Source organism: Oryx dammah, unplaced genomic scaffold (assembly GCF_014754425.2).
Source record: "Oryx dammah isolate SB20612 unplaced genomic scaffold, SCBI_Odam_1.1 HiC_scaffold_18, whole genome shotgun sequence".
Classification (NCBI taxonomy): domain Eukaryota; kingdom Metazoa; phylum Chordata; class Mammalia; order Artiodactyla; family Bovidae; genus Oryx; species Oryx dammah.
In genome coordinates this window covers 97,702,374-97,721,769 of record NW_024070202.1, presented here as the reverse complement: position 1 = coordinate 97,721,769, position 19,396 = coordinate 97,702,374, and the positions used below count along the sequence as shown (strand labels likewise).

Below are 19,396 nucleotides of genomic sequence, written 5' to 3'. Positions count from 1 at the left end.
CAGACCATCCAAACGAACATCTTCCTAGATGTGTTGCTATTACTCTAGTTCTGGGGGAAATGAATACCTCTCATCTATGTTCTCAAGACCATATAAGACTTTGCTCATAAAAAAAGAGAAACCTCACACTAGGACATTTCCCTAGGAGAGGGTCAGCATTTTTATTCATTCTAGTGTACAAAGAAGGAAAAATCAAGGATGACGTATGTAAAAGCAAGTAAAGGAAGGCAACTAAAGCAACTATCCCATTTATCCAATTTCTCTTTGAAGAGCTCAAGTCTTCCACATTTTGACATATCCTCATATCATACAGCATATGCAAAAATGTACTATTGTGCCCATCATTCTCTTAAATGAAGAAACACTGCAAAGGTCCAATTATTATACAATATAACAATAATTAATGTATATTCATAATTGAAATTCATATTAATACAAATTTGGTTTTGGTTTTATATTTACCTCCAAGTCACTGGCTTAAAGCATGTAAAATAAATACCTCGTCTATTAATCTGACTATCTAACAACTTGTTTTACTTCTGTTCCCCAGAAACCATCGCTTAAAATAGGGAAAGTAACATTTTCATATTAGGATGATCATCACTTGAATTAACAAATGATCTGACCTTCAAAAGCCAGTTTGCAAGGTGGGTTCAGATTCACTGTGAGCTAGCCAAATCAGCATTCAAATGAACTGAGGGTTTACTGTTGGTCATTGAGGTTAGGCAGAGTCCCTTCCTCCCCGTAAATCCTTCTACTTTAGCATGCACTCACCACTGGAAAGAGAATTCTATTCAAGGACAAATTTCAGGCCAATAATGAGGTGTTGCCTGCATGTTAATGAGGCTCACCATCTCCCATACTCAAAACTAACCATTTTTTTCTTAAAGATCTTCAGGACTTTCCATTATCTCTACATTAGTCCTTAATTTCCCTAGTGCCCATTTAATTTATTTCCTCTTATTTTGTCCCTGATGAACATGGAAACAGATGGTAATTCTTCTTCTCCTTTCAATTTGTAACTCTTGCCAAGTCAGTGAAAACTGCTGATAGAAAGAGTAAGTTCAAAGAATGTGATTACCTGAAGGAGAGGCCGCTGCACCCCCAGCACTTTCATGGTGTCTGCATTAGCCAGGATCTTCAGGGCGTCAGATGTTTTCGTGACTCCTTCGATCTCCTTGTTGATCTCAGCCAAGACCTGATTGAGGAAGATGTTTTTGATGTACATGGTGAGAAACTCTCGAAGAGGACACTGTTTGGCAGGACCAAGTCCCAGGGCGTGCTCTATCTCTTGAATAAATCTGGAAGACAAACAGAGCACAACCACTGTCAAACGTATCAGAAAGATAGTTACAGAAATATGACCAAACATGGTTATCTCTGCTTGCTGCCATGGAGAGATCTGGAGAAATTACCAGAATTCTAAACAAGGGCAGGCGTCTTTAATATCTACTTATATATGAGTCTGTTTTTTAAACACAAGTTCTTTCACTTATTCAATAGAAATAGGATGAAACAGAAACAAAAATTTCAAACTAGTGGGGAGAAAGGAGAGACAAAAATATTTATTAATTCAAGAAGGAAATAAAAATATAAGAAGCAAAAGAAAATGTGATAAAAAACAAATTATGATGCAAAGTAAAGAGCAAACCCCATTCTGCATATTTCTTAAACTCATTCAGAAAACGAAGATCATGGCATCCGGTCCCATCACTTCATGGGAAATAGATGGGAAAACAGTAGAAACAGTGTCAGACTTTATTTTTGGGGGCTCCAAAATCACTGCAGATGGTGACTGCAGCCATGAAATTAAGACACGCTTACTCCTTAAGAAAAGTTATGACCAACCTAGATAGCATATTCAAAAGCAGAGACATTACTTTGCCGACTAAGGTCCGTCTAATCAAGGCTATGGTTTTTCCAGGGGTCATGTATGGATGTGAGAGTTGGACTGTGAAGAAGGCTGAGTGCTGAAGAATTGATGATTTTGAACTGTGGTGTTGGAGAAGACTCTTGAGAGTCCCTTGGACTGCAAGGAGATCCAACCAGTCCATTCTGAAGGAGATCAGCCCTGGGATTTCTTTGGAAGGAATGATGCTAAAGCTGAAGCTCCAGTACTTTGGACACCTCATGCGAAGAGTTGACTCATTGGAAAAGACTCTGATGCTGGGAGGGATTGGGGGAAGGAGGAGAAGGGGACGACAGAGGATGAGATGGCTGGATGGCATCACGGACTCTATGGACGTGAGTCTGAGTGAACTCCGGGAGTTGGTGATGGACAGGGAGGCCTGGCGTGCTGCAATTCATGGGGTTGCAAATAGTCGGACACGACTGAGCGACTGAACTGAACTAAACTGATGTATGTGTAGACAGAACTTTCGAAAAGAGAAAATAAAGGATATTGTTGTTCAGTCTCTAAGTCATGTCCGACTCTTTGCGACCCTATGGACTGCAGCATGCCAGGCTCCTCTCTTCTCTACTATCTCTCCGAGGTTGCTCAAATTCATGTCCCTTGAGTTGGTGATGCTATCTAACCGTCTCACCCTCTGCCACCCCCTTCTCCTTTTGCCTTCAACCTTTCCCAGCATCAGGGTCTTTTCCAGTAAGGACAGTCTTTGAATTTATGATGCTAATGTGGGTTGAGAGGTTATGAAAGGAAACAGGAGGGGCCTGGGGACAAAGGAGAAGTTTAACTTTATTTGTAATGGTCAATTTCCTTTATAAAAGACACAAGGCATTTATAGCAGAAGGCTAACTGTCAAGCCTCACAAATGAGTGCACAGAGACTTGTTATGTTATTCTTTGTATTTTTCTGTGATGGCAGCTCCTGCTTCCATGGTTCTGATATGCACGAATCTAAGTTACTACAGTGTAGTGAATCACACCAGGTCAACAGGATTTGAATTCCAGTTACCACAGTATATTAACTGTGAGCAGTGGCATGAAACAGAAACTCCAGCGCTTCAATCCAGAAATTTCTATGTGAATAATTGACGTTCATCACAATCAATGATCAGTCATATCACTTCTTTCAGAGTCCGATCAGTGAATGGTCACTTCACATCTGTTCCTCAGTCCATAGACAGCAACGTGGGTAGCTGTTGTCTCCTTGTCTCTCAGTGATTAACCCCTGTGACAGTTTACAGAAATGGATAACTGAAAAAGGGACTGGCCAAGAAAGCTAAAAGTGCAGAAAAAAAAAGAGAGAGAGAGAGAGAGAGAGAAACCTAAAAGCAATATTGGGAGCAAAATCTGACTTGAACATAAGTGGATTTACAGAAGAAATAATAGACCCTGGGAACACGTGACAGGAACATGCAGCCAGAGGGAGGGTGAACCAACTGACCTTAAAAGAGAAAAACAGTTGTGACGAAAGAGAGAAAGGCATCCCAGAGGAAGTAATGTTGACCAAAACACATTACCTTAGAGGAACTCTTGGAGATATTTCATGACATTGAAAAACAAAGAATAAAATACGGGCAGCTGACCCAAACTGAGAGGGAAGTATGACATTTCACCAAGGCAGAGAAAAAAGATCTTTGCTATGTATTGTAAGTGACCCAACAAGAAGATGGTGGCAAGCACTGTTCAAACTGGTCTTGGTAAGACTTGTTTTTGTGGCCAGGTCATGTGACGTATGGGATCTCTTAGTTCCCAGATCTAAGGGATTGAACCAGTGCTCTCTGCAGCTGAAGTGCGGGAGTCTTAACCATGGGACCTCCAGGGAACCCCACTCTTGGTAAGATTTTAATGAAGAAACAAAACTCTGATTCTCAATGTTTCTAATGTTACAGGGTACTAATACATATTAGTTTCATTTTTCATTTCTGTATATATTTGTAACTGACAGTAAGACTTTTTAACGTTTCCACACCAAAAAATTTCAGGTCATGAAACTGTTGTTATTTTCCCCTATTGATTAATAATACTGCTTTGCCTGGTGAGTTTTACAGTTCTACAATGTTCTATAAAGCAAGAAAGGCCTTACACTTTAGATTTTTCCAGAAAGAAGAGAAGTTAAATAAAATTAAACAGAATCTAATGAAATAGAGGAAAAATTAATGATTAACTGGGAAGATCTATTTGCAACTTATGTCACAGACGACAGGCAGTAAAAAAACCAAAGAACATAGTAGAAAAATGATCAAAAGACATGAAAAGACATTTTACAGTAAGTGAACATTAAACATAAGAAAAAAGTTTTAACTTCATTCATAATGAGAAACATGAAAGGTAAACTATACTGAGATACCATTTTTTATACCCACGCATCAGCCAGATTCCAAAAGTTTGAAAACACACTGTTGGTTTAAGTGTGGGCAGAGAGACATTCTCATATATTATTGATGGGAATGAAAAATGTTACAACCCTGATGAAGGACAAATTGGCACTATCATTCAAAATTACAAATGTATTTCCTTTTGACCCAGAAATCTCACTTCTGGGAAATTCTTCCAACAGCTATTATCTGAATATGGATGAGATGATCTATGCACAGGGTACAGAGATCAGTGCAGCATTGTTTTTTATAGCAAAAGATTAGAAATAACACAAAAAATCCTTCAGTTAGACATCAGTTAAATAAACTGTGGTGAATCTACATGCTGTAATACTGGGCAGCAACCCAGCTCCCAAACATGGAAGCTTCTGATGAGCTTACACGCAAAGATCTCTAAGACTTATACTGTTTAGCGAGAAAAGCAAGGTGCATACCAATATGCACCTTTGTATAAGAATTATACATTTATTTGTTTTATTGTAAAGACATCCTGGAAGGATTCATAAGAAAATTAGTAAATGTGAGTATTTATAGGAAGCAGGGATGGGGGACGGGGAGTCTGGCAAAGGAGTGAGAATACACTTTTCAATTATAATTTTCATAATCATTTGATTTTTTAAAAACTGTGAATATATTAGCAATTCAAATAAAATCAAATTAGACAATATAAAAATTATCTACATTTATCAAAGACTCTATTTCATAAATTGCTTTCTAATTAGATCACATTTAAAGTTTGGGGTATAAATGTTCTGTAAGTTCAGCTGTTTAACCTAATAAAGAGTTTCCTTTACTTAATAAACAAATACACCATGGTTACTCTTCCATATCACCAGTTAAACGCTCCATTAACCTCCAGGCCCTCGGAGGGGGAGTGGGGGTAGGAAAGAGAACACAGAGGATTATTACAGTGGAAAATTCACCCAGGAAAGTGGACACAGAGAAACTATGACAAACAGCAATGAGGTTTCTTAACTGATGTTGTCAGCAACTAAAGGGAAGTAAAAGCCTGACCCAAGGGACTTCACTGGTGGTCCAGTGGCTAAGACTCTGGGGTCCCAATGCAGGGGACCTGGGTTCAATCCCTGAGCAGGGAACTAGATTCCATATGCCTCAACTAAAGATCCCGCATGTTGCAACTAAGACCTGGTGCAGCCAAATAAAAATTAATAAATAAATAAATATATATATACATACACACACATATATATATTTTTAAAGCTTGACCCAAAACAAGATACAATAAATCTTTAAGAAGAGATTGAGTAGAAGGTTGCGGGGGGGGGGGCAGAAATGAAGAAATAAAGAGCAGATAGTTAACTATGGTTATAGTTTTAAGATCTCCAGGTCCCACATCATGCTACAGTGATCCCCTCTGATCTCATCTAACTCACAGAGAAAACCTCCACGCAGGAGCATCCCGGTTCCCTTGGTCTGTTTCTGAAAGGCAACAACAAATAAATACACCTGTCATCGGAATCCCTATTTATTCTTTCCCATGGGTCTTAGAAGAAGAGTTTTCTGAGCAGAAGTACTTCTTACATTTTCAAAATCAACCAGTTATTTGGAGGAGATTTTTAGTAGTTAATCTGCTCCTAAACAAAGTAACAGAAGGCGCTAAATTACCCCCGTTTTCTTTTTTTTCTAGTCCCCTATTTGCCTTTGGTGCCCCTCCAATAGGAAACCACTCTGAGCAGCACAGAAGGAGCAGCTTCCATCACCTTCAGCCAAATGATTTTTTTCGAATACAAATCATTTATTCCCTAAAGCATACACATCCGTCTAAAATGACACAGTCAGGTTGATGGTGTCATCTCTGACTCGAGGGGACCCATTCAACATGTTTCCAAATCTGCTTTTGGAGCTGGGAGGGTCCCACTGTGCAGAAGGCATGAGACATGAGGGGAGAACGAAAGAAAAATTAGGGCTGTCTCACCAGCCTCTTCTCCACTCTGGTCAAGAATGAGAAGCAATCACATTAAATGGGCAAAACGCCCTTTCTTAGGCAGGAAGGACACAGAGGAAGATCGTGCCTGGGCATCCAAGAGGTGAGCCAAACTCATAGTCTGTGCAGAGAGGAAAGGTTTAGGGAAGTGGAATGGCCAAGGGTGGAACACGGAAAGTAGGGATTCTTGAGTCTGAATCTTGAGTGTACTGTCTTGGGCAGGTTACTTAGCCTCTCTTCATCCTATTTGTGTATTCTGTAAATGGATGTAACACACAGGATGATTAACTAAGGAAATAAAATGCAAGTGCTCATCACAGAGGCTGACATATAGTTAACTGCTAAGTAGGTGGTGGCTGCTGCTATCTGTACAATTACTATCAGTGCATAAATCCTGATGAGGTTGGAGATTTAGAGCAAAGTGTGACATATTTTATCATTTTTTTTCACTCTATCCTTTACTTTCCCATGCAATTATCCATAATTGGCAATTTAGGCCATTAGATTATTACTTGGACTATTTCAGCAATGCACGTATGTAGGAATGACCAAAACCCCATGTGGCCAGGGGTCAAGTGTAAATTTCTCACTGCTGTATCTTCAGGGCCTAGCATTAGTCTACTGCTGGCACAGAGTATCTCAGGAAATATTTGTTGAATCAAGTACTGAATAAAATAATTAATAGGTCATTTACCCTTAGTTCCAGAGTGTGATCTCTCTGATAAATAGTGCCCTTCTCCAAACAATTAAGATTATAAGAAAAAGAGAGAAAGAAAGAAAATAATCCTATATATCTCAACCACAGATGCCTTGGATTGAAAGAGTATTCTCTACTCCATGCCCACATTCTCACTTGTTTTTTGCTTCATGCAATAAGGTTGTTCACACTACTTCATATTGGCCATTTCAGAGAGGTTAGTACTTGTAAGCCTAAGACTCACTTCATCATCTAATGAAAGTGAAAGTCACTCAGCCATGTATGACTCTTTGCGACTCCATGGACTCTACAGTCCATGGAACTGTCCAGGCCAAAATGCTGGAGTAGTTAGCCTTTTCTTTCTCCAGGGGATCTTCCCAACCCCAGGGATCAAATCCAGGTCTCCCACACTGCAGGCGGATTCTTTACCAGCTGAGTCACAAGGGAAGCCCAAGAATACTGGAGTGGGTAGCCTATCCCTTCTCCAGGGGATCTTCCTGACCCAGGAATCCATCTGGGGTTTCCTGCCTTGTAGGCAGATTCTTTACCAACTGAGCTATCAGGGAAGTCCCATCATCTAATGAACACATTATTAACCTAAACATCTACCGTGAAAGTGAAAAGTGTTAGTGTTAGTCACTCAGTCATGTGTGACTCTTGGCGATCCCAGGGATTGCAGCCTCTGTCCGCAGAATTCTCCAGGCAAGAATACTGGAGTGAGCTGCCATTCCCTTCTCTGGGGATCTTCCGGACCCAGGGATTGAACCTGGGTCTCCTGCACTGCAGGCAGATTCTTTATTGTCTGAGCCACCCGGGAAGCCCAAACATCTATTAGGGAACATCAATGCTGCTTCCTGGCTCTACTATAGATAATCCTACAGTGAACATCTTCATTTTGCTTCTGTGGAATTCTTTCCATGAGTTAAAGTACTAGGAGTACTTTCTCATCATCTTTTATGGGTGAGCCTATATTTTATTTCCCCCAGATTCCCACAGAATGCTGCATGGCTCCTTTCACCTATTAAGTACCTTGAAAAATCATCTGTTGAATGGAAGACAGAAGGCAGAGTCAAGGGTATTGAAGAGAAGCATCAAAAACCCCAGTTTTTCCAACAATGCTCCTAATCAGCTCTTTGGAAGTAAGAAAACGTTGAATTTGTAACAGTGAAAGGAATCTCATTAGGAAAGAAAACACTTCACTTCAAAGTTAAGATGGAACACAGATGGAACCCTGTCAAAAGGGTATTATCTAATCTCGTGAAGTGCTTTCACACTGGGGATTTCCTCTTCTTGTAAACGATGAGAAGGCAAACACAAAGCACAGGTCCATCTGTGTATATGGAAGGAGAGACAATGAGAATCAAAGAGAAGGACCTACATAGTGCAAGATGCAGAGTATCTAATTACAGGATTTTTGAAGAACGTCATTCAGATCAGCCCCCCAATCCTCAAGCTGTAGAGTAGGATAAACCAGAAAACAAACAGTGTAGGCAATCTATCCTCATTGTCTTTGAATGTCTAAAGCATGGATCTTGCTTCCTAAATTCTAATGTTGCCATTTGTAACTATTTTACCAAAGGTTTTATTTTCAAATTACCATCAACCAGGGGATCTCCAAAAATCTGTACATACATAATACCTATATTTTCTTTTTAATTGGAATATAATTGCTTTACAATGTTGTGTTAGTTTCTGTGGTACAACGAAGTGACCCAGTTATATGTATACATATATCCCCTCCCCCTTGACCCTCCCTCCCATCCCACCCATCTAGGTCATCACAGAGCACTGAGCTGAGCTCCCTGTGCTTTATAGCAAGTTCCCCCTATATTTTAAATTTACTCTTTCTGATAGCAAGCATGTGTACTTGGGAACACATACATGAGCACACAGTACCCACACTTAAACTAGTATTTTCAAAATTTTTATTCTGCTTTGATTTCTATCCAGGAAAATGACACTAATTAACATTTCACTCAAGTTTCCCAAGCCCCTTGTTTAACCCAGACTCCTCATCACAAATTCCATCTTATTGTAAGGCTCCGTTTCATCGCAGTCAACAATTATCGCTGCTACCAGCTGGAAATATCCTAAAATACAATTTGGATCCTCTGTGTTCAAGAAGTTGCAACGAGAGCAATACTCAGTTGAATAAAAACAGTTGCTCAGAGTAAATAAGTACTCCTTATATTCACAGTCTAGTAATTTAAAAGATTCTACAGCTGACAGTAGTAATGGGACAAACTGACACCATGTACCATCTGACACGGTACAGAGAAGAACACAGCAGCACCTCTTACCAGAAATGCATATTTTTGCCAAAAAGCACATAACCTGAGTCCAGTCATGGGGAAATAACATCTTTCCAAAGAACTAAAATACAAATCAAAAGTACACACTTCAGAAAATTCAAATTAAGACTTTTGGCTTTTGGAATACAAGAAATTCACTCATGGCTCTCTCACAGACAATATGCCACTGTTTACTGCTAAGTCTGTTTTTAACACATATATCTGTACATAATGAATATCATACAACATAAAACATTTTAATTCTTTTCACTTTTATTATTCCTGAATTTGTCATATTATCACACACATCTGTTGGTAGTTTGGGTTGCATTATGTACACACAATATTTATCTGAAATGCCTGGGATTTTCCTCCTGATCTTATGTATTAGAACCAGTAGTTACGTGTGATTTATTCCTCTGACCTCTTGCATTTTGCAGGATCTTGCAACATATCATTTCTGCTAAAGTAACTTCTAATCCAGTCTTGTAACTCTGCAGAGATGTAACATGCTTACCTCCATCAAGAAGCTCTGAATCTCTTCTATTGCATAATGGCTTTAAAGACATTTAAAAAAATCTGAACCATCTCTTTCCCTTCCTTAAGTTCAAGCTTTCTATGTGAAAAGTTATGAGATATTTACAGGCCTGCAGAAGATCTGCTTATGTCATCAAGCAGTTCAGTTCACTCGCTCAGTCGTGTCCGACTCTTTGCGACCCCATGAATCGCAGCACGCCAGGCTCCTCTGTCCATCAACATCTCCTGGAGTTCACTCAGACTCACATCCATCAAGTCCGTGATGCCATCCAGCCATCTCAGCCTCAGTTGTCCCCTTCTCCTCCTGCCCTCAATCCCTCCCGGCATCAGAGTCTTTTCCAATGAGTCAACTCTTCACATGAGGTGGCCAAAGTACTGGAGTTTCAGCTTTAGCATCATTCCTTCCAAAGAAATCCCAGGGTTCATCTCCTTCAGAATGGACTGGTTGGATCTCCTTGCAGTCCAAGGGACTCTCAAGAGTCTTCTCCAACAGTTCAGTTCAGTTCAGTCGCTCAGTCGTGTCCAACTCTTTGCGACGAGATGAATCACAGCACGCCAGCCTCCCTGTCCATCACCATCTCCCAGAGTTCACTCATACTCATGTCCATCGAGTCCGTGATGCCATCCAGCCATCTCATCCTGGGTTGTCCCCTTCTCCTCCTGCCCCCAATCCCTCCTGGCATCAGAGTCTTTTCCAATGAGTCAACTCTTCGCATGAGGTGGCCAAAGTACTGGAGCTTCAGCTTTAGCATCATTCCTTCAAAAGAAATCCCAGGGCTGATCTCCTTTAGGATGGACTGGTTGGATCTCCTTGCAGTCCAAGGGACTCTCAAGAGTCTTCTCCAACACCACAGTTCAAACGCATCAATTCTTCGACGCTCAGCCTTCTTTACAGTCCAACTCTCACATCCATACATGACTACTGGAAAAACCATAGCCTTGACTAGACAGACCTTAGTCGGCAAAGTAATGTCTCTGCTTTTGAATATACTATCTAGATTGGTCTAACTTTTCTTCCAAGGAGTAAGCGTCTTTTAATTTCATGGCTGCAGTCACCATCTGCAGTGAACCATTGCCTTGACTAGACGGACCTTAGTTGGCAAAGTAATGTCTCTGCTTTTGAATATACTATCTAGGTTGGTCATAACTTTTCTTCCAAGGAGTAAGCATCTTTTAATTTCATGGCTGCAATCACCATCTGCAGTGATTTTGGAGCCAAAAAAAAAAAAAAGTCTGACACTGTTTCCACTGTTTCCCCATCTATTTCCCATGAAGTGATGGGACCGGATGCCATGATCTTTGTTTTCTGAATGTTGAGCTTTAAGCCAACTTTTTCACTCTCCTCTTTCACTTTCATCAAGAGGCTTTTTAGCTCCTCTTCACTTTCTGCCATAAGGGTGGTGTCACCTGTATATCTGAGGTTATTGATATTTCTCCCAGCAATCTTGATTCCAGCTTGTGTTTCTTCTAGTCCAGCGTTTCTCATGATGTACTCTGCATAGAAGTTAAATAAGCAGGGTGACAATATACAGCCTTGATGTACTCCTTTTCCTATTTGGAACCAGTCTGTTGTTCCATGTCCAGTTCTAACTGTTGCTTCCTGACCTGCATACAGCTTTCTCAAGAGGCAGGTTAGGTGGTCTGGTATTCCCATCTCTTTCAGAATTTTCCACAGTTTATTGTGATCCACACAGTCAAAGGCTTTGGCATAGTCAAGAAAGCAGAAATAGATGTTTTTCTGGAACTCTCTTGCTTTTTCCATGATCCAGCGGATGTTGGCAATTTGATCTCTGGCTCCTCTGCCTTTTCTAAAACCAGCTTGAACATCAGGGAGTTCACGGTTCACGTATTGCTGAAGCCTGGCTTGGAGAATTTTGAGCATTACTTTACTAGCATGTGAGATGAGTGCAATTGTGTGGTAGTTTGAGCATTCTTTTGCATTTCCTTTCTTTGGAATTGGAATGAAAACTGACCTTTTCCAGTCCTGTGGCCACTGCTGAGTTTTTCAAATTTGCTGGCATATTGAGTGCAGCACTTTCACAACATCATCTTTCAGGATTTGAAACAGCTCAACTGGAATTCCATCACCTCCACTAGCTTTGTTCGTAGTGATGCTTTCTAAGGCCCACTTGACTTCAATTTCCAAGATGTCTGGCTCTAGATTAGCGATCACATCATCATTATTATCTGGGTCGTGAAGATCTTGTTTATACAGTTCTTCCATGTATTCTTGCCACCTCTTCTTAATATCTTCTGCTTCTGTTAGGTCCATACCATTTCTGTCCTTTATCGAGCCCATCTCTGCATGAAATGTTCCCTTGGTACCTCTAATTTTCTTGAAGAGATCTCTAGTCTTTCCCATTCTGTTGTTTTCCTCTATTTCTTTGCATTGATCGCTGAAGAAGGCTTTCTTATCTCTTCTTGCTATTCTTTGGAACTCTGCATTCAGATGCTTATATCTTTCCTTTTCTCCTTTGCTTTTCGCCTCTCTTCTTTTCACAGCTATTTGTAAGGCCTCCCCAGACAGCCATTTTGCTTTTTTGCAGTTCCTTTCCATGGGGATGGTCTTGATCCCTGTCTCCTGTACAATGTCATGAACCTCATTCCATAGTTCATCAGGCACTCTATCTATCAGATCTAGGCCCTTAAATCTATTTCTCACTTTCACTGGATAATCATAAGGGATTTGATTTAGGTCATACCTGAATGGTCTAGTGGTTTTCCCTACTTTCTTCAATTTGAGTCTGAATTTGGTAATAAGGAGTTCATGATCTGAGCCACAGGCAGTCTTGTTTTTGTTGACTGTATAGAGCTTCTCCATCTTTGTCTGCAAAGAATATAATCAATCTGATTTTGGTGTTGACCATCTGGTGATGTCCATGTGTAGAGTCTTCTCTTGTGTTGTTGGAAGAGGGTGTTTGCTATGACCAGTGCATTCCCTTGGCAAAACTCTATTAGTCTTTGCCCTGCTTCATTCTGCAAATTTGCCTGTTACTCCAGGTGTTTCTTGACTTCCTACTTTTGCATTCCAGTCCCCTATAATGAAAAGGACATCTTTTTTTGGGTGTTAGTTCTAAAAGGTCTTATAGGTCTTCATAAAACCATTCAACTTCAGCTTCTTCAGTGTTACTGGTTGGGGCATAGACTTGGATAACTGTGATATTGAATGGTTTGCTTTGGAGATGAACAGGGATCATTCTGTTGTTTTTGAGATTGCATCCAAGTACTGCATTTCGGACTCTTTTGTTGACCATGATGGCTACTCCATTTCTTCTGAGGGATTCCTGCCCACAGTAGTAGATATAATGGTCATCTGAGTTAAATTCACCCATTACAGTCCATTTTAGTTCACCGATTCCTAGAATGTCGACGTTCACCCTTGCCATCTCTTATTTGACCACTTCCAATTTGCCTTGATTCATGGACCTGACATTCCAGGTTCTTATGCAATATTGCTCTTTACAGCATCGGATCTTGCGTCTATCACCAGTCACATCCACAACTGGGTATTGTTTTTGCTTTGGCTCCATCCCTTCATTCTTTCTTTCTGGAGTTATTTCTCCACTGATCTCCAGTAGCATATTGGGCACCTAATGACCTGGGGAGTTCTTCTTTTGGTATCCTATCATTTTGCCTTTTCATACTGTTCATGGGGTTCTCAAGGCATCAAACATATTCAAAGGTAAATCCCCATGTCACCATCCTCACCATAACATTTAATGTATGTACATTTAATAATGTCACAGGACAGGTATTTATAAATATCTACATTAAAACTTAATTAGCAATAAGCAGTGATGCACTGTTTATGACAGAGACATGAGTAAACAATTTTGTGCTTTAAAAGCCAGAATTCTCAATTTGAATTTTCTTGAAACTGATTTTGTGTTTTCATTTTATGTAAAGAACGCAAACAATAGCAGCAACAGCCATCCTGTAGCCAGACTGACACATTAGTTACGAGGACACCAAAAAAACTCACATTTCCCCTCAAATCCAAGACAATCTTCATATCCAGAAGGAACACTGACTGCTCAATGCAGAACTCTTCTGGAGAAGCATGGGCCCATGTGAAAGGACGCCAATCACTAATAACAGGGAACTACGTGCTCATGACTCTTCCTGCACATCGCTCTAAGGGGAACGGGGGGCTTTTATGAATATACAGAACACACTCAAAATCCCTGCCACGCTTGACTGGTACCAAGTGACTCAGTGGGTACAGAATCCACCTGTAAGGCAGCAGATGCAGGTTTGATGCCTGGGTCAGGAAGATTCCCTGGAGAAGGGAACGGCAACCCATCCAGTACTCTTGCCTCAGAAATCCCATGGACAGAGAAGCGTGGCGGGCTACAGGCCACGGGGTCGTTCAGAGTCAGACACGACTGGAGCGACTCAGCACACATGTACACATGACATTTAAGGCACGGAGCAAACTGAAAATAACTTGGGCAAAGAAGGAAAGAAGCCTCGGAGGAACTGACTGAGGATGTATTCAACTGACTTGGATTATCTGACTCGAAAAAGATCATTTAGAAATGATTTACAAGGGACTCGTTCAGAAACAGCAGCAACAGGCATATTTAAGATCATAAATCAGGGGAACATGAAAACCAAAGAAAAAAATCCATAAAGGTTAATGCACTTTAGAGCACATTTGCCTCTTAATTCATAGGAGTAAGTCACCAGCACATCAGGAGGAGGCTCCCCCAACAGCCTGTAATTGTTCACGCTGAGTGTAACTACTTTCTGTGACTATAGAAAGATTTTCTGGCTAAAAGTGCAAAACAAGCTCATCATTGCAGAGCCCGATCATGTCCTCAGTCCAAACCCCTAGGAGACAATTTACTGAACTAATGAAATAAAAAGGGATTTGGGCGCTCTCTTTGTAACGAGTGAAATTCATGCCTAGGACTAGAGGAGAAAAGAGGCAGAAATCATTAAGTAAAAGTAGAAAAGAAAATTATCTACCAAATTTGAGCTCTGCAGGCTTGTAAACAAATTTAACTTAAAAAAAAAACTTACATTTGTGATAGCAAGTGATTTGTGACTATACTTAAGTGTTCCCTCCAGAATGAGAAGCACTTTAGGTAAAATGAAATAAGCCTCTTTATAATGACAGCTGTTTAAATTTTTTAAGCATGTAATTTAAAACTGAAATAACTCCAATGCTAACTCTTAATATCAAGTGGTCCTTTTTTTTAACCCCCCCCCAAAAAAATCATGTAAATAAGGACTACTGATATAAAACTCAGATGAAATGAGAATCCTGCTTCACCCAACAGGTCTGGAATTGTTTTCATCCTTTTCATTTATCTTATTTATAGTAAAATCACCTCTCCTTTGTATCTTTTTAATAGAAGATAAGGATGTCCGAAAAATTTTCAAGAAAAAGAATCTCTTATAAAATGTCTATCATATCACCTGGAAACTCACGTGTGATATATTAAATATAGTTTAAGTGTTCCAGGGCAATCTGGCAAGTCTACCATTGCTATGTGAGTAGGAGCAGTGCTAATAACTGCTTACATCTTCTGAGTTCTGTCCATGGGATTCTCCAGGCCAGAATACTAGAGTGGGTTGCCATGCCCTCCTTCAGGGGATCTTCCCGACCCAGGGATCGAACCTGCATCGCTTTTGTCTCCCGCATTGGCAGGCGGGTTCTTTATCACTGGCTCCACCTGGGAAGTTCTTACCATGTTCTAACTAAAGAGCTTTATATGGATTATTTTCTCCAGTTTTTACAATAACTCCCTGCAATCTGCTCTATTAATATCTGTATTTTACAAATGATGAAACCGAGCAAATGAAAAAATAACAGTAACATTAATAGCTGAGAGCTATATTGTGCTAATGACATGCCAGCAGTGCTTTAAGCAACTGCCACGCTTCGCTTCATTTATGCCTTCCTGAGGTTAGATCTCTTGCAGAGGGCTGGTGAGGGGAACACAATCAACAGACTTCATCTTGAGAACCCCAGCATGTGTGTTAATGTAATTGAACCTTATGTGGATTGAGGACCGTAATATTGCTAAATACAAATATTAGAAAATAATAAATTATTTCTCTTGAAATATAGTAAATCTGATTTCTAGTCCTTACTTCTTTCCCCAAGCTCCTAAGATTTTACATCACCTGTTAGATACCTTCTCTGGATATCTTCTTGATAACTCAAACCATGTCCAAAATGGAATCTCAGAGCCACCCTCTAGGGATTTCAATCCTCTCCTCTGCATTCTCTATTTTTGCACCATCCCCTTTCAGTCATCCAGTCTCAAACTTATTTATCTTTCACTTCCTTCTATTTTCAGCATTGTTACTCATGCAAGACACTTCCAGACTTAGAGACATTTTCTTTATATTGTCTCTTGATTCACTTGTTTATTCCTTCATTTATTTAAGCAGTATCTATGGAGTATCTACCTGAGGCCATGGACTGTTCTAGGGGCTAAAGCATTCACAGTGAAATCGCCCTGCCCAGGGACTGCCATGACCATAGCACACAATATGAATGGGTACCACCTCAACAGTTCCACGCCATACCCTGGGAAAACTTCCCTGCATCTCCACTTATAACACCTGGCAGCATCCTTTAGCCTTTCATTAAATTAGATGACACAGATGAATAGGTGGAACTTAATAAAGGTAATTTATTTCCCAGGCTTCCCCACAACAATTGCCTAACTGGTTTTTCCATCTTTCATCTCTTCTTCCTTCAATGCATTCATATCTAACATACAGCTGCTATATTAATTTCACTAAAGCACAGAATATAACTGCTTGCATTTTCATGAACCAGCCCTGCTTTCTTTCCTACTTCCAGGTCTTGCCCATGCTGGTCTATTTGCCTAAACACTTTGCCCATATCTCTTATTTAAAATGTCATTTGCCCAACAGCCGCTAGCTTAGAAATACTTTCTCCAGGAGACCTGTCCCTTGAGTCTAGTTGAAAGCCTTTCACTTTATGCCCCCCGCCCATAGCACCCTAGGTCCAAAGAATATTCCTGTTGAGGTGCCTGTATTCCCTCCTACTTTGTAAACATCTTGAGGAGAGGGGATGTGTCTTGTTTCTTGAAGATAGTAGCACCTAATAGGAAATTAAGAAATAAGTAACATATTTCAATTTTTACTCAACAAATTTTGTTTTCTATGTATTCTCTACTTCCCTGGTGGCTCAGAGAGTAAAGCATCTGCCTACAATGTGGGAGACCCGGGTTCAATCCCTGGGTTGGGAAGATCTCCTGGAGAAGGAAATGGCAACCCACTCCAGTATTCTTGCCTGGAAAATCCCATAGACAGAGAAGCCTGGTAGGCTACAGTCCATGAGGTCGCAAAGAGTCAGACACTTTTTTTTTTTTTTAATTTTTTTTCTATATTTAAAAAAAAAAAAAAACTGTTTGTTTTTTCATGATGTCCATGTGGTTTTTTTCTAGCTCATCCAGGCATATTCTATATTGTGACAAGTAAGCTAGAGTGGATATTTGAAAAACTTGTCATTTTCACTATAACCTCTCTTCAAGGACTCATTCAAAGCTCACTCACTCATGGTTTTCCCTGATCTCTTTAAGCCAGTTTATTCATTTGAATTATTTTACTTCATCAGATAGCATTAGTCATTCTTCTTCCTAGGTGCTTTTTCCTCCTATCAGAATTGAGCTCCTTCAGAGCGGCAACTGTGCTTTGTACATTTCCAATCACACTCAAAGCACTTAACGCTATGTCAAGTACAGTGGACACTGTCAATAAATGTTTTAAGAAATGATAATATTATGTTTCTATCACAAGTTGGTTAGGCGTGTCGAAAAGGCCAGTGCTTTTTTGAAGGGTTACAATGCATAGGCTACTGAAAGGCTATGTTTTAAGGTATAAATATGGTTGGCTAAACAAGGTGAAAAAAAGAACAGAGATAGTGGAAGAAAAAAGAAAAGTCTGTGAAGTTAAATGATGCATGCATTATGTGAAATCTATCCATATGAGGCCTTTTTAGGCAAACCATTAACAAGTCAAATCCTGATCACATTCCTGGTAATGTGAAATTTACTGACTCTGGCCTAAACTGAATACTACTTTGGCATCAATGACAGAAGTCAGAGCTTGGTGTATATCATGTGTCAAAACATGAACTGTGAGCCTGCTGGGATAAAATTACAATATATATTTGCTGGAAGAGATGGGCTGGCCACTTGGTTCTCTCCTTCACTGTTCTTCAATAAGGATGGATTTGATTATATTTAATAAATGAATGCTTTGGAAAACTCAGTTTGAATTATCCCTAATGAGTCTACTTGGCAGCTAACCTTGTTTCTGAACTTAGCTTATTATTATTTCATATCCTGCTCTTAGGTTTATCATCACTTAACTGCCAGCCTGAATGCAAAGTGCTCCAACAAAAAGTACCTGGAAAACAGTGAGTGATCCCTTAGCCGACGATTCTGATATATGAGAGTCACAGACATTGCTTGCCTAAACTTTTTTGCTTTTATCTCCTTTACTCACATATTTGATTGTTTCAATGAGGCCATGCTCGTCTTCACATAAACACTGCTGGTTCCAAGCTCTGCTCCCATCTCCATACTTTTCCAGACCAATATCTATAATTATCTTACAAATATTCACAAAGTTATTTTCTATAATGGTTCAAAGGTCTCCTCAAATTTACCTCCTACAGAGTTCTTTACTACTTAGAAGAGATTATGTGCTTTCGAGAGCCTTGCTTTTGGCCACTGAGAGTCATATCACACTCTTAGGGTTTTAACATGATAAAAAGGGCTGGAGTAATATCAACTTAATATTGAATGTGAACTAAGCTAAATATTTTTAAGCCATCTCAGCTGGCATTCTACTATTATCGTCCTTTCCTTCCAGAGGCCTCACTCATTTTCTTCTTTATAGTTTCATAAATAGGCCCACTTATTGGAGGGATTAGACACTTTATCATCCCTACCATTTCCTTTATTCAGCTTTTCATATCCTCTGTAAGGGTGAATCAGAATTTTAAATTCTGCTAAGAAATCTTGAGATACAGAACAGCATAGATTATTACATTTGTATGTAAAAATAATACAGAAAAAAAGAAAGCCTCTTGTCTGCAGATTAACTTGGAGGTTAATATTTATCAATTGAAGAAACATTAAAATGATGGAATATACATGTTTCTGAAGAAAAAACTAGACGCTACAGAAGAATTTTGATTACAATACTATCGGTTCCTGCAGAACTGATACTCTTCAAGATTATACTGATGACAAATACCTAAAACACAGAGCAGATAAGAGACTTGTCCAACAGTCAGTGTCGACAGTCAGGTTACTCTGTTCAGTGAGTTACACTCTTGGTCTGGTTATTGCTACTGAATATGCAAGAAACAGAAAAAGCCTATAGAAGTAGTTTCAACATTATTTTTAAAAAAAGCCAATGTAAGCCCTGATTTCATTTGAGAAATGTTTCTTGTTTTCAAAGCATGGAAAAATGTAATGAAAATATGATTTACCATTGCACAAACATGAAATACATTTTGCTAGAAAAATTCATTTCAAAAACCTACTTTGTTTCATATTTAACTTTTGAAAAAAATATCTAACTCATCAGACTGGCGGTAAATTTCCTCTAAGAAATTATGCATACATATTATGCATGTAATATACAT

At 39.6% G+C, this 19,396-nt stretch overlaps 1 protein-coding gene across 1 annotated transcript in view; it reads right to left on the bottom strand.

The window, feature by feature from the left end:
• The window catches only part of EXOC4 (exocyst complex component 4), an 824,501-nt gene that overhangs the window by 252,350 nt on the left and 552,755 nt on the right, over positions 1-19,396 (bottom strand). The window contains exon 11 of the mRNA XM_040260893.1: positions 1,082-1,301. Within this exon, the coding sequence (XP_040116827.1) occupies positions 1,082-1,301 (220 nt within the window). The remainder of the gene's footprint in view (positions 1-1,081; positions 1,302-19,396) is intronic.